This window comes from Convolutriloba macropyga, chromosome 4 (genome assembly GCF_964194025.1).
Source record: "Convolutriloba macropyga chromosome 4, txConMacr16.3, whole genome shotgun sequence".
NCBI classification, from domain to species: domain Eukaryota; kingdom Metazoa; phylum Xenacoelomorpha; order Acoela; family Convolutidae; genus Convolutriloba; species Convolutriloba macropyga.
This window is the reverse complement of record NC_134471.1, coordinates 38,354,855-38,375,595: the sequence shown is the minus strand read 5'-3', so window position 1 is coordinate 38,375,595 and position 20,741 is coordinate 38,354,855. Positions and strand designations below refer to the sequence as shown.

The window sequence follows — 20,741 nt, the reverse complement described above, 5'->3', positions numbered from 1 at the left end:
CAAATTACAAATGTGAGCTTGTATTTTAAAGGCAGTCTATCTCTGCTTCAATTGCTATTTAATTGGGACAAGATGGTGTATCAGCGCGGTAGGAACATTGCGCCGTCGCACATTAGCGAGCCTCCTTGTTTTGTACCTAATGGGTAATTTCGACGTTTTAACATTAAACATCAGCTGATATATTCGAAGATCTTATCCTCTCAATACCAAGAACAACAACGTTTATCTATTTTATCACTGACCCAGATGTGCCGGATAATTGAGTCGAATGACGTTCGGATTACTCAACGCATTTGAGACCTTGCGGCGCCTCAAATTCCCAAATGCGTTGAGTGATCCGAACCGCATATGTAAACTCTGACGAAAACAGTAGTTCGAGGATTCAATTCATCATCTATAATCGACATATAGCAACGTATTATCGGCAACACGTGTAAGCTTTAACGATCATAGCAACATCAAGTTCTAAGCAACGTATTCGCATTAATATGATCAAGACAACAAGTGAAAACTTAGACGGCAAGGTTTTTTTGATGCTCTATTACTGGTTTTTTGTCTGATGTTATTGAAGTAAAAATCAGTTCGTATTCAATTGGCAATTGTCTAGAAAACCTAAAAATATTAAGCCGAAAACCAGCTTATTCGATACATATAGTGGTTATATTTACTCAAAATTAGGTTAAATGAACTTTTTCGGAACTTTCTACGTATATTAGAACGTATTTAATTCTTATTTTAAAGTTTGGAATTACTCGATTCTGATTGGCTAAAATGCGTTCATTTACTACGTAACATCCTGCGGCCCGGAAGAAGATGTTGGGAAAACTGGTACAAGTTTTACAAGCGGGCGGACAAGTGAACTGGTCGACGTACGTAAAACGGCGGAGCGCGCGACGCTATAGGAGCCGTAACGGAGTTCCACAATCCGAGCGGTTGGGTAGTTACCCCTAGGGTTGGTTTCCTCAACTATCCAAACCGAGTCACTGGTCTTAAGGTGTTGCTCGGCAGGCGTCTGCCACTTAGAGCGTCGGTTCAGCGTCGGTACGTACTCTTTGATCCAACGGGACCAGATCACATTTGCGTACGACTGCGCACGGGCGTAACGTTTACGATGGTCGAACTCATTATTGCCGACAACAGACGAATACCGATAGAGTGTTCTCCTAAAAGAAAGTGGTTGGGCGTTAAAGCGTTCAAATTGCACGGATCAGCACTTAAGGGTGTTAAAGGACGCGAATTGAGGGCATTATCCACGAGACAAAAGGTGGTATGCAGTACCTCATCCGTGAGGCGACGCGTGCCAAGAATAGTATACAACACGCGCTTGAAACTGCGTACCAACCTCTCCCAGATGCCACCTTGATGTGGTGCGCTGGGTGGATTGAACCTCCACTGTATACCTTTGTGAGCGAGCTCAGATGCAATGTTGACAACGTTCCACTTTTCAATATTTTCTCGGAGTTCTTTCTCCGCTCCAATAAAGTGCCATTGTCAGACCAAATCATGGCAGGTGTACCCCTACGTGACACAAACCGCTCATCTCCCATAACACAAGAACTGGTGTCCATGGATGTAACTATCTCGACATGGACAGCGCGAGTAGTGAGACAGGTGAAGAGGAAGCCCTACCATTTCTCAGTAGTACCGCTAAAAGTAACATAGAATGGCCCAAAATAGTCAACGCCAGTGTTCGTGAAGAGAGGCGACTGGTAAGCAAGTCTCTCTTTAGGTAAGTCGGACATTATTGGTTGCATAGTAACAGCTTGGAATTCTCGGCATCTCAGGCAGTGTGCTTTGATGGAATGTAAAGACGATCTTAGTTTCAGTACTGTATAGTGTTCCTGCACAATTGATCTTAGGTATTCAACGCCTTGATGATAATGCTTTACGTGCGTGTGTTCAAGGAACAGCTTTACAAACGGATGACGTGCATCCAAAATGATTGGGTACTTTACCTTAAACCCAACTTCAATTAACCGCTTGATATGGCCCGAGGAACGCATTAGCCCATTTGGACTAAAAAACGGTGCATGTGGAGCGATTCGGCTACTCCGTTTAACAGATTTATTGTCAAGATCTTTTCTTTCGTTTGCAAAAGACTCTCCTTACACCAAGTACTGTAGATGACACTCGGCTTCGTCAAGCTCAGTAGGGTCAGTAATGCTACCATCGAGGTTACGGTAGCCGGCATGTTTCGGCCAAAGCCGGAGAACGTATGCGGCAATGCGAAAGTACTTTTGATAAGAACTAAACTCATCAAACGGAAATAATGAAGGAACGGGAGTTGTCTGTTTTTTGACAGACGTAGCCAGAGATACGGTGTCTTCTACAGTGACTGCTTGGTTGACGCCAAGTTTTATGTTTTTAATGACGCACTGTCTTTGTTCGGTACAAACGGGAAACGTGAATTAGTTAAGAAATGTGGACCTTTGACTCAACTGCTTAGTTGCAAAATCTCAGCGGACATTCCACGCGTGCCAGCGTCAGCTGGATTATCCTTAGTTGCGACGTGGTTCCATTGGTCAACGCTGGTATACTCCAAAACGCGGTTTGCAACAAAGATTGGTTGCTTTTCATTTGAGTTAATCCATTGGAGAACGGTCGTGCGTTCTCTCCAAATGAATACTTGGTTAACAGTTACAGTAAGTGCTTGTGTAATTTCCCTTTTCAGTCGAGCGGCAAGTAGAGCTGCTTGTAATTAGAGTTTTGGGACAGTCATTACTTTCATTGGCGCCGCGCTCGTTTTCCCGAAAACAAAAGCAAGCTCTGTTTTTTCTTTGCCCGTAGGAGTTTTTACTCGGGTCGCAGAAATGCAACCGCACTAAAAATATCCTGGGAACTGTCAGCGAACATATGCAACTCTATATTATCAAAGGGTCCACTAAAATAACTTAGGAATTTTGATGTTTTCATGCTTTGGTAAGTCCGCACTCCAAACCAAAAATCTTTGAACCATGTCCTGTGGGAGCTCGTAATCCCATTGTTGTCCTGTGACACGCCAGATGTCTTTTAAGAGCAGTCGCGCACCGACGGTAAACGATGCGACAAGACCAATGGGGTCAAAGACTTTCGAGACAAGACTTAGGACCAAGCGTTGAGTGAGGGACTTGTTGATAGCGCAGCTTGTACCCCGACTCACAACTAAAGTGTCATTAGTGTGGTCCCATTTTAGCCCAAGCACGTGCGATGAATCCTCTTGACATGAAACAATAACCTTGGGCTCAGTAGATTGAGGAGAACCATCAATTCCATCAGCCAGATTTGGCACATTGCTGACAAACTTCGTAAGCTTGAACCCACCGAGATGAAGATGTTCCAATTCCTTCGATCTATTAAGGGTTTTTCCAGGAGACTCCACTGAGTCAATGTAATTGTCCAGGTAAAAGTTTTCAAGGACGGCTTTTGCAGCTTCGGGGTAAAACTTAGCGTTGTCTCTCGCAGTGCGTTGTAATGCATAGTTGGCGCATGTGGGCGAGTCTTTAGCCCCAAAAATATGGCGCGTATATTGATACACTACAACGTTAGTTGTGGGGTCCTCCCGCCACAGAAAACGAAGTGATGGTTGATCTGATGGTAATACGCCAACCTGTAGAAACATTCCCTCGATGTCGGCGGAGACGGCATATGGATGTTTTCGGAAGCGAAGACGTACGTAAATTAGGTTTTGGATCAGATCAAGGCCAATGAGCAAAAACTTATTCAGTGAGGCGCCATGAAATTGTGCTGCTCCATTGAGCACCCTACGCACCTTACCCGGTTTGTTCGGGTTTAAAACCGGATGGTGGGGTAGGTACCACTTTTTACCGGACCGGCTCTCAACCTTGTTGGGAACCTCAATTACAATTGCGTCCGGAACCTCAATTACATACCCCTTATTTAGATCTTCCCTGATGGTACTAGTATACTTCTCTCTAAGGTCTTCATTATTGGCCAACCGTTTTTTGAGAGACTTTAGTTGCACAAAGGAGGAGAAGTAATTATTTGGGAGCTGGGTGTTGTCTGCTGCCCACAGCAATCCGACATCGTATCTCAGGCCATTGTGTACGGTGGTATTCTCAAGGATTTCTTGGGGCCTTGCGTATGCTGCAGATCTTGAGTCGACCTGCTTGTTTGCCCCGAAAGATTCAATGTCGTACCATGACTTTACTTGACTTGCTAACTCATTGTCATGTTCGATATTCACTTTAAAGCACGTTGAGGTTATACAAGAACTTGATGGTAACGGACCGCTTAAGACCCAACCTACGGCAACAGGGGAACGCTTCTCATCGGCAGAGGTATTCTAACGGGCGGATGGCATGATAGACATCTTGTCCGAGTATCATCTCAATGTCTTTATAAGAATATGTCCCGGGATCAAGAACTTCTAAGTGTGGGTAGGTCTATTGTAGGGCCTGTACATTAATTATATCAGAGCCGACGTTCAGACTCTCTTTAACAAAAGAGTTGATGGTAAATGGTTCGAAATCTTGATGTTCTCTTGGGTTCACAGTAACTTCAACAACCCTAGTATCAACTACTTCCTCGGTATTAATACCCTCAACAGTTAGCTTTAGTGCTTTACCGTGCAAACCGAGTCTATCTGCGAGACTACCGGCCACCCAAGAGTTACTGCAGGCGGTATCACACAAAACTAAAGGATTGGTAACTACACCGGACGAAGTGACCAACTGCAATTCCGTTTCCTGGAGGAGTCCCTTAACATCAGTAACAGATGACATTGTTGTTCCTATTAAACGGCTGTTGACTAGTGGTTGCTTTACTTGGACCTGTGTTGCCAGAAGGCTGAATAGTAGTGGAATTGTTGGATATTTTGTTGGGAAAACCCTATCTGCTCCATGCAATAGTGTGTTATGCGAACTATTGCACCCCTCTGCTCGGCATCTTTCGGTTGAGGGCACTGGCGGAATGTGTGCTTATTGCGTAAGCACGAAAAGAAAAGTTTATTGTCCCCCACCTTGCTCTCTGGGTTGGTGTATTTTCCTTGAAAACTCGACACTCCCATAGCCGGTGGTTACCTTTGCATACAATGCAGCGAGAGTAAGTGTGTGTGGAAGAAGATGGCATTTGCTTTTTTGTTTCCCTTTGTTGTGAATTTGATGCAAACACTTTTGAGGCTGTTTTGGTCTTGGTTTCTGAAGTGCTGTTATCTTCAGGCCTTGCTTTCGTTGCGCTTTGTTTCATAAGATCATGGGCCTCAGCTTTTTCCTTAAGCCAATCGTTGAAGTCAAGGAGGGTAGGTTTAACCCAGTGCTTCCTAACCGTAAAGAGCGACCACGACTCTTTCATGTTTGGTGGTAACTTCTCTACCGCTTGGTTAAGTAGGGAAGCACTCTTCAAGTCAGCATCATACGATAGTGACTTGAAAACCCCAACGAGGCTGGATATGGCTGCAGAATAGTTAATGATGTTATCACTATTGTGCATTTTAAGAGGAGGAAAATTGCTTAGTTTATCCAAGTATGCACTTACGACTGCCTGTGGCTGGCCAAATTTACGTTCTAAAGTCCTTAGTGCATCCTTGTACATTAAACCACAGTAAGCAAACTCGGTGATTGCAATCTTTGCTTTACCGGTGACGAGTGTCTTAAGGTATGTCAATTTAACGTCATCAGTGAGCGATTGCGAGTCAATCGTGCTTTTGAATTGACCAAACCACTCGTGCCATTGTAATGGATCGCATTTATACTGAGCAAGTTTCCATTCTGGCAAAAGTCATTTTTCTTGCCGGTCATTGCATCAGCTAATTCCCTAATCAATGAAGCATTGTCCGGTATCGGAGGGGCAGGTGCAGACACCTGCGGACCACTCCAACTCAACGGAGTGGGCCCAACATAAGAGTATGTTGGCTGAAAAACAGGAGTGGCCAGAGCAGATACAATATTACTTGTAGTTGCAATCGTGTTTTCCTGATGTGTGCCGGATGGTGATTGCATATCAATCAAAAGGGGTGAATTTGAATATATTTGTTGTGGAAAATTAGTAACTGATGGTGCGATGTGTGCCTGTACATTTGGAGCAACATTGTTTACGGTAGTAATGTCTTGGTTGACTAATGGCGGTCTGTGCTGCATAAAACGCCAATGACTCATATTTGGCACAAAACTTTGGCCAAGAGGGATAATGGGCAAATTTGAGAAAGGAGCAGCAACAGAACGTACAACTTTGTGTACTGGTTATTACTATCCGAAAATTGTTGTTGACGAGAGGCTGGTTAATCAAGGGGGCGTGTGGGATGGGAGCAGTGAGGTTAGGTGCGAACACTGGGTTCGGAATGGGAGTCATTAGAACGAGAGGGTTCGGAGTTGTAATGCTGAGTGTTTGGACTTGCTGGGGCGCTTGGGTGCAAGGGAACGTTTATTACGGGAGCTGGATGATTTGTTGTCGGGAAAGGAGGAAGAGTGGCGTTTGGTGCTCGGGGGACACAATTAATTTGTTGTCGGGAGCATATTCGCTGGGCCAAATTATTCTTCGGCAGACTTGATGTTTCAGGTCCCCTGGATTGTGCGTGTGGAAATAACTCGGATGCATTATTTTGATTTGCTTGCGGTGCGAACGGCTGTGGTGGAACGGGCTGTTGAATGGGCGGTGAAGAAGCCCCTTGGGCGTGTATAGAAGCGGGTGACTATCCGCGGTTCCTTGGTTAGTTATGCGAGGAGACGCCATGCCTTGTTGGCCTGTTTGATCCGTTTGCGCCCTCAGGTGCGCCTGGTACAACGCCTGTGTGTTAGCAGCAGCCAGAAAATTTTCGGAGGGGTATAATAGGGGTCAAGTTGCTGCAACGTCTCATTGCTTAAAAAGTAATTGCCTCGACAATTTTTTGGAATGGAATGCTTTGAAATGTCAGTGTTATGGTCTTCCACTTCTTCGCCGTTATTGTTGCTAGGGCATTCTGTAGGGTCTTTCGTAACCTCTGGTTCACCAGTTTTCTCGTTATTAAAACTTAATGCAAGTGAGGTGTTGATCCAATCCTGGACAGCCTTTTCACTTCTCATTGAGCTCCTAGCACTTGCAGTTGTTTGAGATTGGTCACCTTTAGAACCCGCGTCCAGCAATTCAAATTCTTGCAGAGTTGCATCCGCCAACCGTTTTCTGTTGTTTTCCTCCAGTTCATCTAATTCCATTTGCTTTTTCTGTTTAGCAAGGCGAATGGCTGCCTCATTCTGTTTCTCAATTTCTTCGCGCTTCATTTTAGCAATTACGTAATCATGTTTACGCTGACTAGATGTTTTTGACGAGGTCATAATTGAGGGAAGTCTAGAAAGAATGAGAGTTCTTGGTTCCTGGAACTCACTCATTTTATCATCAGCAGAGTTGATGTAGTTTCGTGCTGAAGTGAGTATCTTGTCATTCTTAGTTGTCATTGCTTCCAAGTAAGACTATAATGAAGGAACAAGTGCAGTTGGATCCTCCGTTTTTCCAGCAAATGCAATCAGGTCCTCATTTGTGTCTACAACAGTCATAAATGCTTCGTTGCACTTTGTTACTAAATGTTCAACTTTCACTCGCCTACTTTGACTATTTATACAATGAAGAATATTTTCATGCATAGCATGCAATTCAGCTTCACGCTTTGACCTGGCAGCGTACAACTTTTTGACTTTTTGATCAAGACTATTAGACATCGTGATGTTATTATTTCCAATGACCAGCAAAACTACCACTGTTAACGGTTATCTATTATATGCAAACAAACCAAACCCACGCAAATTAAACCCAACTCAAAAGACACCAAACACAGCACACTGTAGACAGTCTGTAAAACAAACCGCCCAAAGAGCAGAAAATGTCGTCGAGCACACAGTGCCCGACAAAAAAAGAAGTGGAGCGCTGAATGCTATGCGCTCAACGCAGAGGGAGACAAGGGGCACACGGGAAGTCGAGTGAGCAACGCGCGACGAAACGGAGACATTACGGACGAGAAGTCGAGCGAGCAACGCGTGACACTACGGAAATGGGACGGCAAAGCGAGCGAAAAACGCGCAACGAAACGAAACGGGACGGTGGGAAAGGACGGGCGGGAAATGAGGTCGGAAAGAACTATTTTAGCAGACCACAGCAAAAACAACTAAACAACCGAGCCGTAACTCCAGAACAAACTTCAGTCACACACTAGGGAGAAGGAGAGAAGCTACTGCAATACAATATAGCATAGTTCACTATGGGGCTTAATATAACAACAAATTAATTTACGGCAATGCAGTAGTACACTAAAAAGATGAAAAGTTCGAGAATTTACTAGCCGTAACTCCAGAATAAACTTAAGTCACATCCTATCAAAACCCAAACCACAACAAATAATCAGCATACTAATGGTATTGAACAAACTACAGCAAAATTGAATAAACTACAATAGTGTATTTGTAGACTAAGACAGTTGGAAAAGTCGAGAAACAATCCACCCGTAACTCGAGAATAAACTTAAGTCACACCCTAGAAGGCAACGAGACCAAACCAACTAGCAAACATACAGGTACACACAAACATACAGCAGCAAAATCAATATACTACAACAGGAGGGCTAGTAAATCAGTAAAGTTGAAAAGTCAAAGGACAATCCAGCCGTAACTCGAGAATAAACTTAATTCACACCCTAGAAAGCTATAAGACCTAAACAACAAACCACCATACTAGCATACTCAACATACTACAGCAAAAACAACAACATACTTTGTCACATATGACATACTACATCGAAATCCGGAAAAGTAGCGGAGAAAAAACGGAAAGCAACGTTTTGGGAGAGCGACGTTTTTGAAAAGAAAAACGGAACACGGAGAATTGAAAAGTTAAAGGACGAAAAGAATGCGGACGAAACGGTACATAAAAGAGCGACGAGCAACAATTATAGGGATTCGACCTTTGTACCTAATGGGTAATTTCCACGTTTTGACGTTAAACATCAGCTGATATATTCGAAGATCTTATCCTCTCAATACCAAGAACAACTACGTTTATCTATTTAATCACTGACCCAGATGTGCCGGATAATTGAGTCGAATGACGTTCGGATCACTCAACGCATTTGAGACCTTGTGGCGCCTCAAATTCCCAAATGCGTTGAGTGATCCGAACCGCATATGCTTACTGATTCTGGAACAAATGGGACGGTGGTTTTGGAAACCTTTACAATGAACAGTCAACTTTGATGTAATTTCGGCTGTCTTAACTAAGAGCGAACAGCAAGTAAAACTCATTTCGCGAATACTGTATGTCTCATTATCCAAAATACTGAATGCCTCATTCGCTATTTTGGCCATTTTACGCCGGTTAAATTTACAGGTCCCATAATCAGTGGTTTTAAATTCGGTACTGGATCTGCGGTGATATCTTGCCCATAAATGGAAAGATCTTTTGCCTTTTCTAAAATGGAATCTCTCAACATCAAAGTTTACAATTTTTCAGGAGAAAGGAGAAGGCAAAAAGTGGTTCGGAATACCAGAAGGTAAGAAAATTGCTGAGCATTTAACAAAATTATCGGGGTACTATGTTTTGACGAAAATAACTTAAAAGCAGGTTTTCATGATAGTTTTGGTATAATTGGTATCCTGGTGTTTACCCTTGTTTCACTTAATACCGGTAATTTCACTCGTCCATTATTTCACACAGAATATTATATCATCAATAACATTCAAAACAAGGGAAACGCATGGTTTGGGTATAGCGAGTTAGGAATTATTCAAAATAGAGTTCATTAGGGTTCAGGAAAGTGCTCTGAGGTGAAAAGTCTGCGGCGTGAAATGTGGCAGGGGTGAAAAAATATGGTGCCGGTAAAATTGCATCTCAGCCGTCTGGAATGAGATCAACATAAAATTTAAATCCTTCTTTTAGATAAGCTGATTTTGGCGGTTGTGTTGAGTCTGAGTGACATCATGTGTAACTTCACGGATGGTCTGGCAATCGGAACTGCATTCCAGGATTCCTCTTCCTCTGGAATATCTACGTCTATTGCTGTGGCATGTCACGAGATACCACAGGAGATTGGCAGCTTCGCTATCCTGTTGGATCTCGGTAGGATAATACATTTAGAATAGGTTTTAAAAAATTATTGTATAGTTAATGATGAGCGAAACTAAAGTTGCCCTAGTCGAACTACAATGCTTATCTTGCGAGAGTCTTAAAATATCATGCAAGGTAGATGTCAAAATAAGTTGCTCAAAAATTGCGAGTTGAAACCTGAAGCTACTCAGAGGAAAATTGTTAATGATTCAATGTATTTTGCCCGTCGCACTGATGTTCTCTGGCTTAAGTTCACCGGTTCAATTTTACGGGAGATAGCGTGATAAGAACAATTATCAAAAAACTGTTTTCTGATCTTTTTGGTAACTGCATTACACCGCAGAAGTCTAACCCAAAATTTCCGCCTTAATAAAATTCGCTCGAATATTAAATACATAAATTGAACGAAATTAGGAGACATCCTTTGTATCTTACTTTTCGGAAAAGGGGTTTAGCCAACTTTGCGAAAAAAAACTTTCGAATCGAAAAGTAGGTTACAAATATAGTAGCAGGTTTCCACTCAATTTAGGTATCTTTTATTCGCATTAAGAGTGTCTCTAATCCTCAATTAAGCCTAATTAAAAGCGCGCAGTTTGAGCATGCAATTGAGTTAATACTCTGTAATAAGCACTTTATTTAAGGTTTAATTGAAGCTTTCAAAACTTTAAAGCGATAAACCTTGTATACCAATGTTGGACTGGCAAACTCAGGGGCACTATAAGTAGGGGCATTGATGTAGAAACCAAGTGGTTTTTGTTAGCCAACAAGGGATAATCGACCTGAAAATCCGACAAATATCATCAAAAAATATTGAGTAATTTTTCTGAAAAAAGTCAAATTTATATTTTTCCGTTTTTAATTCACTGAACAAAAAAATTAGTTTGCAAACTAATCAAAAATTTTATTCACTTGTGATTTAGTGAACGATTTACATGTCTTTAGATTCTGAAAACCAAAGTCAATTTTGCAATTTCATCCAATGTTTCTCATAATTCGTCTCTTACTTAAACAATATGATGTGACCCTAAGGGTTAAGGAATTGTAGAATGTTGCTCATACTATTTTCGTAGTATCTCCTACTCATATAGATTGCATGAAGCCCAAACTTTTTGCTTGGGGTTCATTAATTGAAAAATTGGTACATTAGAAATGTAAAGTTCGGAAACATAAAAATTTTGTCTGTTTTGATTTAAAATGCCTTCTTTGTTCTCGACTTTTGGGTCTAGGTGGATGAAAGTTATAAGACGAACGTGTGTCACACTAAATTTGGCTACGATCTAAAGAAATCTAAGATTAGTGTTACATAAAGTCAAGTTTTGCAATTTCGTCCAATGTTTCTCAAAACTCGTCTCTTATTTAAAAAACATGAGACCCTACGGGTCAAGGAGTTGTAGAATGTTGCTAATACTAATTTCGTAGCATCTCCTATTCATATGGATTGTATTAAACCAAAAATTTTTGCTTTAGGGTCAATATTTGAACAATTGGTACATTAGAAATGTGTTTGGAAACGCAAAAAATTCGTCTGTTTTCTAGTTTTCTATGTGAAATGCTTATTTCTCGACTATTGGGTCTGTGTGGTTCAAAGTGATAAGAGAAACGTGTGTCAGGCTAACATTGGCTATGAAAAGAAAAATTTAACATAAGTGTTATATAAAGTCAATTATTGCAATTTCGCCCAATGTTTCTCAAAATTCGTCTCCTATTTAAAAAATTTGATGTGACTCTGTGGGATTTGACTCCATGGGATGTGACTCTCTTTTGTAGTATCTCCTATTCATATGCATTGTATTAAATGAAAAAAAAATTCGCTTTGCGGTCAAAACTTTAAAAATTGGTACATACTAATGCCACAAAAATCCGAAAAATCCCTCGCTTAAAAAGGCTTTGTTTGTTATTAAGGACTTGCCGAATCTATTTTCACTGGCCAAATCTATTTTAACTGGTCGAAATTATTTTGTGAATTATATGATAAAAGTCCCAGTGCCACAAAAACTAATACTAATTTCGTATCATCTCCTATTCATATGGACTGTATTAAACCAAAAATTTTTGCTTTAGGGTCAATATTTGAACAATTGGTACATTAGAAATGTGTTCGGAAACGCAAAAAATTCGTCTGTTTTCTATGTGAAATGCTTATTTCTCGACTATTGGGTCTGTGTGGTTCAAAGTGATAAGAGAAACGTGTGTCAGGCTAACATTGGCTGTGAAAAGAAAAATTTAAGATTAGTGTTATATAAAGTCAATTATTGCAATTTCGCCCAATGTTTCTCAAAATTCGTCTCCTATTTAAAAAATTTGATGTGATTCTGTGGGATTTGACTCCATGGGATGTGACTCTCTTTTGTAGTATCTCCTATTCATATGCATTGTATTAAGTGAAAAAAAAATTCGCTTTGCGGTCAAAACTTTAAAAATTGGTACATACTAATGTCACAAAAATCCGAAAAATCCCTCGCTTAAAAAGGCTTTGTTTGTCATTAAGGACTTGCCGAACCTATTTTCACTGGCCAAATCTATTTTCACTGGTGGAAATTATTTTGTGAATTATATGATGTAAGTCCCAGTGCCACAAAAACTAATACTAATTTCGTAGCATCTCCTATTCATATGGATTGTATTAAACCAAAAATTTTTGCTTTAGGGTCAATATTCGAACAATTGGTACATTAGAAATGTGTTCGGAAACGCAAAAAATTCGTCTGTTTTCTATGTGAAATGCTTATTTCTCGACTATTGGGTCTGGGTGGTTCAAAGTGATAAGAGAAACGTGTGTCAGGCTAACATTGTCTATAAAAAGAAAAATTTAAGCTTAGTGTTATACAAAGTCAATTATTGCAATTTCGCCCAATGTTTCTTAAAATTCGTCTCCTATTTAAAAAATTTGATGTGACTGTGGGATTTGACTCCATGGGATGTGACTCTCTTTTGTAGTATCTCCTATTCATATTCATTGTATTAAGTGAAAAAAAAATTCGCTTTGCGGTCAAAACTTTAAAAATTGGTACATACTAATGCCACAAAAATCCGAAAAATCCCTCGCTTAAAAAGGCTTTGTTTGTCATTAAGGACTTGCCGAATCTAGTTTCACTGGCCAAATCTATTTTCACTGGTCGAAATTATTTTGTGAATTATATGATGTAAGTCCCAGTGCCACAAAAACTAATACTAATTTCGTAGCATCTCCTATTATATGGATTGTATTAAACCAAAAATTTTTGCTTTAGGGTCAATATTTGAACAATTGGTACATTAGAAATGTGTTCGGAAACGCAAAAAATTCGTCTGTTTTCTATGTGAAATGCTTATTTCTCGACTATTGGGTCTGGGTGGTTCAAAGTGATAAGAGAAACGTGTGTCAGGCTAACATTGTCTATAAAAAGAAAAATTTAAGCTTAGTGTTATACAAAGTCAATTATTGCAATTTCGCCCAATGTTTCTTAAAATTCGTCTCCTATTTAAAAAATTTGATGTGACTGTGGGATTTGACTCCATGGGATGTGACTCTCTTTTGTAGTATCTCCTATTCATATTCATTGTATTAAGTGAAAAAAAAAATTCGCTTTGCGGTCAAAACTTTAAAAATTGGTACATACTTATGCCACAAAAATCCGAAAAATCCCTCGCTTAAAAAGGCTTTGTTTGTCATTAAGGACTTGCCGAACCTATTTTCACTGGCCAAATCTATTTTCACTGGTCGAAATTATTTTGTGAATTATATGATGTAAGTCCCAGTTGCACAAAAACTAATACTAATTTCGTAGCATCTCCTATTCATATGGATTGTATTAAACCAAAAATTTTTGCTTTAGGGTCAATATTTGAACAATTGGTACATTAGAAATGTGTTGGGAAACGCAAAAAATTCGTCTGTTTTCTATGTGAAATGCTTATTTCTCGACTATTGGGTCTGTGTGGTTCAAAGTGATAAGAGAAATGTGTGTCAGGCTAACATTGGCTGTGAAAAGAAAAATTTAAGATTAGTGTTATATAAAGTCAATTATTGCAATTTCGCCCAATGTTTCTCAAAATTCGTCTCCTATTTAAAAAATTTGATGTGATTCTGTGGGATTTGACTCCATGGGATGTGACTCTCTTTTGTAGTATCTCCTATTCATATGCATTGTATTAAGTGAAAAAAAAATTCGCTTGGCGGTCAAAACTTTAAAAATTGGTAAATACTAATGCCACAAAAATCCGAAAAATCCCTCGCTTAAAAAGGCTTTGTTTGTCATTAAGGACTTGCCGAATCTATTTTCACTGGCCAAATCTATTTTCACTAGTCGAAATTATTTTGTGAATTATATGATGTAAGTCCCAGTTGCACAAAAACTAATACTAATTTCGTAGCATCTCCTATTCATATGGATTGTATTAAACCAAAAATTTTTGCTTTAGGGTCAATATTTGAACAATTGGTACATTAGAAATGTGTTGGGAAACGCAAAAAATTGGTCTGTTTTCTATGTGAAATGCTTATTTCTCGACTATTGGGTCTGTGTGGTTCAAAGTGATAAGAGAAACGTGTGTCAGGCTAACATTGGCTGTGAAAAGAAAAATTTAAGATTAGTGTTATATAAAGTCAATTATTGCAATTTCGCCCAATGTTTCTCAAAATTCGTCTCCTATTTAAAAAATTTGATGTGATTCTGTGGGATTTGACTCCATGGGATGTGACTCTCTTTTGTAGTATCTCCTATTCATATGCATTGTATTAAGTGAAAAAAAAATTCGCTTTGCGGTCAAAACTTTAAAAATTGGTACATACTAATGCCACAAAAATCCGAAAAATCCCTCGCTTAAAAAGGCTTTGTTTGTTATTAAGGACTTGCCGAATCTATTTTCACTGGCCAAATCTATTTTAACTGGTCGAAATTGTTTTGTGAATTATATGATAAAAGTCCCAGTGCCACAAAAACTAATACTAATTTCGTATCATCTCCTATTCATATGGACTGTATTAAACCAAAAATTTTTGCTTTAGGGTCAATATTTGAACAATTGGTACATTAGAAATGTGTTCGGAAACGCAAAAAATTCGTCTGTTTTCTATGTGAAATGCTTATTTCTCGACTATTGGGTCTGGGTGGTTCAAAGTGATAAAAGAAACGTGTGTCAGGCTAACATTGGCTATGAAAAGAAAAATTTAAGATTAGTGTTATACAAAGTCAATTATTGCAATTTTGCCCAATGTTTCTTAAAATTCGTCTCCTATTTAAAAAATTTGATGTGACTGTGGGATTTGACTCCATGGGATGTGACTCTCTTTTGTAGTATCTCCTATTCATATGCATTGTATTAAGTGAAAAAAAAATTCGCTTGGCGGTCAAAACTTTAAAAATTGGTAAATACTAATGCCACAAAAATCCGAAAAATCCCTCGCTTAAAAAGGCTTTGTTTGTTATTAAGGACTTGCCGAATCTATTTTCACTGGCCAAATCTATTTTCACTGGTCGAAATTATTTTGTGAATTATATGATGTAAGTCCCAGTGCCACAAAAACTAATACTAATTTCGTAGCATCTCCTATTCATATGGATTGTATTAAACCAAAAATTTTTGCTTTAGGGTCAATATTTGAACAATTGGTACATTAGAAATGTGTTCGGAAACGCAAAAAATTCGTCTGTTTTCTATGTGAAATGCTTATTTCTCGACTATTGGGTCTGGGTGGTTCAAAGTGATAAGAGAAACGTGTGTCAGGCTAACATTGGCTGTGAAAAGAAAAATTTAAGATTAGTGTTATATAAAGTCAATTATTGCAATTTCGCCCAAGGTTTCTCAAAATTCGTCTCCTATTTAAAAAATTTGATGTGACTCTGTGGGATTTGACTCCATGGGATTTGACTCTCTTTTGTACTATCTCCTATTCATATGCATTGTATTAAGTGAAAAAAAAATTCACTTTGCGGTCAAAACTTTAAAAATTGGTACATACTAATGCCACAAAAATCCGAAAAATCCCTCGCTTAAAAAGGCTTTGTTTGTCATTAAGGACTTGCCGAATCTATTTTCACTGGCCAAATCTATTTTCACTGGTCGAAATTATTTTGTGAATTATATGATGTAAGTCCCAGTGCCACAAAAACTAATACTAATTTCGTAGCATCTCCTATTCATATGGATTTTATTAACCCACAAATTTTTGCTTTAGGGTCAATATTTGAACAATTGGTACATTAGAAATGTGTTCGGAAACGCAAAAAATTCGTCTGTTTTCTATGTGAAATGCTTATTTCTCGACTATTGGGTCTGGGTGGTTCAAAGTGATAAGAGAAACGTGTGTGAGGCTAACATTGGCTATGAAAAGAAAAATTTAAGATTAGTGTTATATAAAATCAATTATTGCAATTTCGCCCAATGTTTCTCAAAATTCGTTTCCTATTTAAAAAATTTGATGTGACTCTGTGGGATTTGACTCCATGGGATTTGACTCTCTTTTTTAGTATCTCCTATTCATATGCATTGTATTAAGTGAAAAAAAAATTCATTTTGCGGTCAAAACTTTAAAAATTGGTAAATACTAATGCCACAAAAATCCGAAAAATCCCTCGCTTAAAAAGGCTTTGTTTGTTATTAAGGACTTGCCGAATCTATTTTCACTGGCCAAATCTATTTTCACTGGTCGAAATTATTTTGTGAATTATATGATGTAAGTCCCAGTGCCACAAAAACTAATACTAATTTCGTAGCATCTCCTATTCATATGGATTGTATTAAACCAAAAATTTTTGCTTTAGGGTCAATATTTGAACAATTGGTACATTAGAAATGTGTTCGGAAACGCAAAAAATTCGTTTGTGTTCTATGTGAAATGCTTATTTCTCGACTATTGGGTCTGGGTGGTTCAAAGTGATAAGAGAAACGTGTGTCAGGCTAACATTGGCTGTGACAAGAAAAATTTAAGATTAGTGTTATATAAAGTCAATTATTGCAATTTCGCCCAATGTTTCTCAAAATTCGTCTCCTATTTAAAAAATTTGATGTGACTCTGTGGGATTTGACTCCATGGGATTTGACTCTCTTTTGTACTATCTCCTATTCATATGCATTGTATTAAGTCGAAAAAAAATTCACATTGCGGTCAAAACTTCAAAAATTGGTACATACTAATGCCACAAAAATCCGAAAAATCCCTCGCTTAAAAAGGCTTTGTTTGTCATGAAGGACTTGCCGAATCTATTTTCACTGGCCAAATCTATTTTCACTGGTCGAAATTATTTTGTGAATTATATGATGTAAGTCCCAGTGCCACAAAAACTAATACTAATTTCGTAGCATCTCCTATTCATATGGATTGTATTAAACCAAAAATTTTTGCTTTAGGGTCAATATTTGAACAATTGGTACATTAGAAATGTGTTGGGAAACGCAAAAAATTCGTCTGTTTTCTATGTGAAATGCTTATTTCTCGACTATTGGGTCTGTGTGGTTCAAAGTGATAAGAGAAACGTGTGTCAGGCTAACATTGGCTGTGAAAAGAAAAATTTAAGATTAGTGTTATATAAAGTCAATTATTGCAATTTCGCCCAATGTTTCTCAAAATTCGTCTCCTATTTAAAAAATTTGATGTGATTCTGTGGGATTTGACTCCATGGGATGTGACTCTCTTTTGTAGTATCTCCTATTCATATGCATTGTATTAAGTGAAAAAAAATTCGCTTTGCGGTCAAAACTTTAAAAATTGGTACATACTAATGCCACAAAAATCCGAAAAATCCCTCGCTTAAAAAGGCTTTGTTTGTTATTAAGGACTTGCCGAATCTATTTTCACTGGCCAAATCTATTTTAACTGATCGAAATTATTTTGTGAATTATATGATAAAAGTCCCAGTGCCACAAAAACTAATACTAATTTCGTATCATCTCCTATTCATATGGACTGTATTAAACCAAAAATTTTTGCTTTAGGGTCAATATTTGAACAATTGGTACATTAGAAATGTGTTCGGAAACGCAAAAAATTCGTCTGTTTTCTATGTGAAATGCTTATTTCTCGACTATTGGGTCTGGGTGGTTCAAAGTGATAAGAGAAACGTGTGTCAGGCTAACATTGGCTATGAAAAGAAAAATTTAAGATTAGTGTTATACAAAGTCAATTATTGCAATTTCGCCCAATGTTTCTTAAAATTCGTCTCCTATTTAAAAAATTTGATGTGACTGTGGGATTTGACTCCATGGGATGTGACTCTCTTTTGTAGTATCTCCTATTCATATGCATTGTATTAAGTGAAAAAAAAAATTCGCTTTGCGGTCAAAACTTTAAAAATTGGTAAATACTAATGCCACAAAAATCCGAAAAATCCCTCACTTAAAAAGGCTTTTGTTTGTTATTAAGGACTTGCCGAATCTATTTTCACTGGCCAAATCTATTTTCACTGGTCGAAATTATTTTGTGAATTATATGATGTAAGTCCCAGTGCCACAAAAACTAATACTAATTTGGTAGCATCTCCTATTCATATGGATTGTATTAAACCAAAAAATTTTGCTTTAGGGTCAATATTTGAAAAATTGGTACATTAGAAATGTGTTCGGAAACGCAAAAAATTCGTTTGTGTTCTATGTGAAATGCTTATTTCTCAACTATTGGGTCTGGGTGGTTCAAAGTGATAAGAGAAACGTGTGTCCGGCTAACATTGGCTGTGAAAAGAAAAATTTAAGATTAGTGTTATATAAAGTCAATTATTGCAATTTCGCCCAATGTTTCTCAAAATTCGTCTCCTATTTAAAAAATTTGATGTGACTCTGTGGGATTTGACTCCATGGGATTTGACTCTCTTTTGTACTATCTCCTATTCATATGCATTGTATTAAGTGAAAAAAAAAATTCACTTTGCGGTCAAAACTTTAAAAATTGGTACATACTAATGCCACAAAAATCCGAAAAATCCCTCGCTTAAAAAGGCTTTGTTTGTCATTAAGGACTTGCCGAATCTATTTTCACTGGCCAAATCTATTTTCACTGGTCGAAATTATTTTGTGAATTATATGATGTAAGTCCCAGTGCCACAAAAACTAATACTAATTTCGTAGCATCTCCTATTCATATGGATTTTATTAAACCAAAAATTTTTGCTTTAGGGTCAATATTTGAACAATTGGTACATTAGAAATGTGTTCGGAAACGCAAAAAATTCGTCTGTTTTCTATGTGAAATGCTTATTTCTCGACTATTGGGTCTGGGTGGTTCAAAGTGATAAGAGAAACGTGTGTGAGGCTAACATTGGCTATGAAAAGAAAAATTTAAGATTAATGTTATATAAAATCAATTATTGCAATTTCGCCCAATGTTTCTCAAAATTCGTTTCCTATTTAAAAAATTTGATGTGACTCTGTGGGATTTGACTCCATGGGATTTGACTCTCTTTTGTAGTATCTCCTATTCATATGCATTGTATTAAGTGAAAAAAAAATTCACTTTGCGGTCAAAACTTTAAAAATTGGTAAATACTAATGCCACAAAAATCCGAAAAATTCCTCGCTTAAAAAGGCTTTGTTTGTTATTAAGGACTTGCCGAATCTATTTTCACTGGCCAAATCTATTTTCACTGGTCGAAATTATTTTGTGAATTATATGATGTAAGTCCCAGTGCCACAAAAACTAATACTAATTTCGTAGCATCTCCTATTCATATGGATTGTATTAAACCAAAAATTTTTGCTTTAGGGTCAATATTTGAACAATTGGTACATTAGAAATGTGTTCGGAAACGCAAAAAATTCGTTTGTATTCTATGTGAAATGCTTATTTCTCGACTATTGGGTCTGGGTGGTTCAAAGTGATAAGAGAAACGTGTGTCAGGCTAACATTGGCTGTGAAAAGAAAAATTTAAGATTAGTGTTATATAAAGTCAATTATTGCAATTTCGCCCAATGTTTCTCAAAATTCGTCTCCTATTTAAAAAATTTGATGTGACTCTGTGGGATTTGACTCCATGGGATTTGACTCTCTTTTGTACTATCTCCTATTCATATGCATTGTATTAAGTGAAAAAAAAATTCACTTTGCGGTCAAAACTTTAAAAATTGGTACATACTAATGCCACAAAAATCCGAAAAATCCATCGCTTAAAAAGGCTTTGTTTGTCATTAAGGACTTGCCGAATCTATTTTCACTGGCCAAATCTATTTTCACTGGTCGAAATTATTTTGTGAATTATATGATGTAAGTCCCAGTGCCACAAAAACTAATACTAATTTCGTAGCATCTCCTATTCATATGGATTTTATTAAACCAAAAATTTTTGCTTTAGGGTCAATATTTGAACTATTGGTACATTAGAAATGTGTTCGGAAACGCAAAAAATTCGTCTGTTTTCTATGTGAAATGCTTATTTCTCGACTATTGGGTCTGGGTGGTTCAAAGTGATAAGAGAAACGTGTGTGAGGCTAACATTGGCTATGAAAAGAAAAATTTAAGATTAGTGTTATATAAAATCAATTATTGCAATTTCGCCCAATGTTTCTCAAAATTCGTTTCCTATTTAAAAAATTTGATGTGACTCTGTGGGATTTGACTCCATGGGATTTGACTCTCTTTTGTAGTATCTCCTATTCATATGCATTGTATTAAGTGAAAAAAAAATTCACTTTGCGGTCAAAACTTTAAAAATTGGTACATACTAATGCCACAAAAATCCGAAAAATCCCTCGCTTAAAAAGGCTTTGTTTGTCATTAAGGACTTGCCGAATCTATTTTCACTTGCCAAATCTATTTTCACTGGTCGAAATTATTT

At 37.8% G+C, this 20,741-nt stretch overlaps 1 protein-coding gene across 4 annotated transcripts in view; it reads left to right on the top strand.

Annotated features, from left to right (window-relative positions):
- Window positions 1-20,741, top strand: part of LOC142337655 (zinc transporter ZIP4-like) — a 77,518-nt gene that overhangs the window by 35,373 nt on the left and 21,404 nt on the right. For all 4 annotated transcript variants that reach the window (XM_075387053.1, XM_075387054.1, XM_075387055.1 and 1 more), the window contains exons 7-8: window positions 9,406-9,445; window positions 9,832-10,011. In XM_075387053.1, the coding sequence (XP_075243168.1) occupies window positions 9,406-9,445; window positions 9,832-10,011 (220 nt within the window). The remainder of the gene's footprint in view (window positions 1-9,405; window positions 9,446-9,831; window positions 10,012-20,741) is intronic.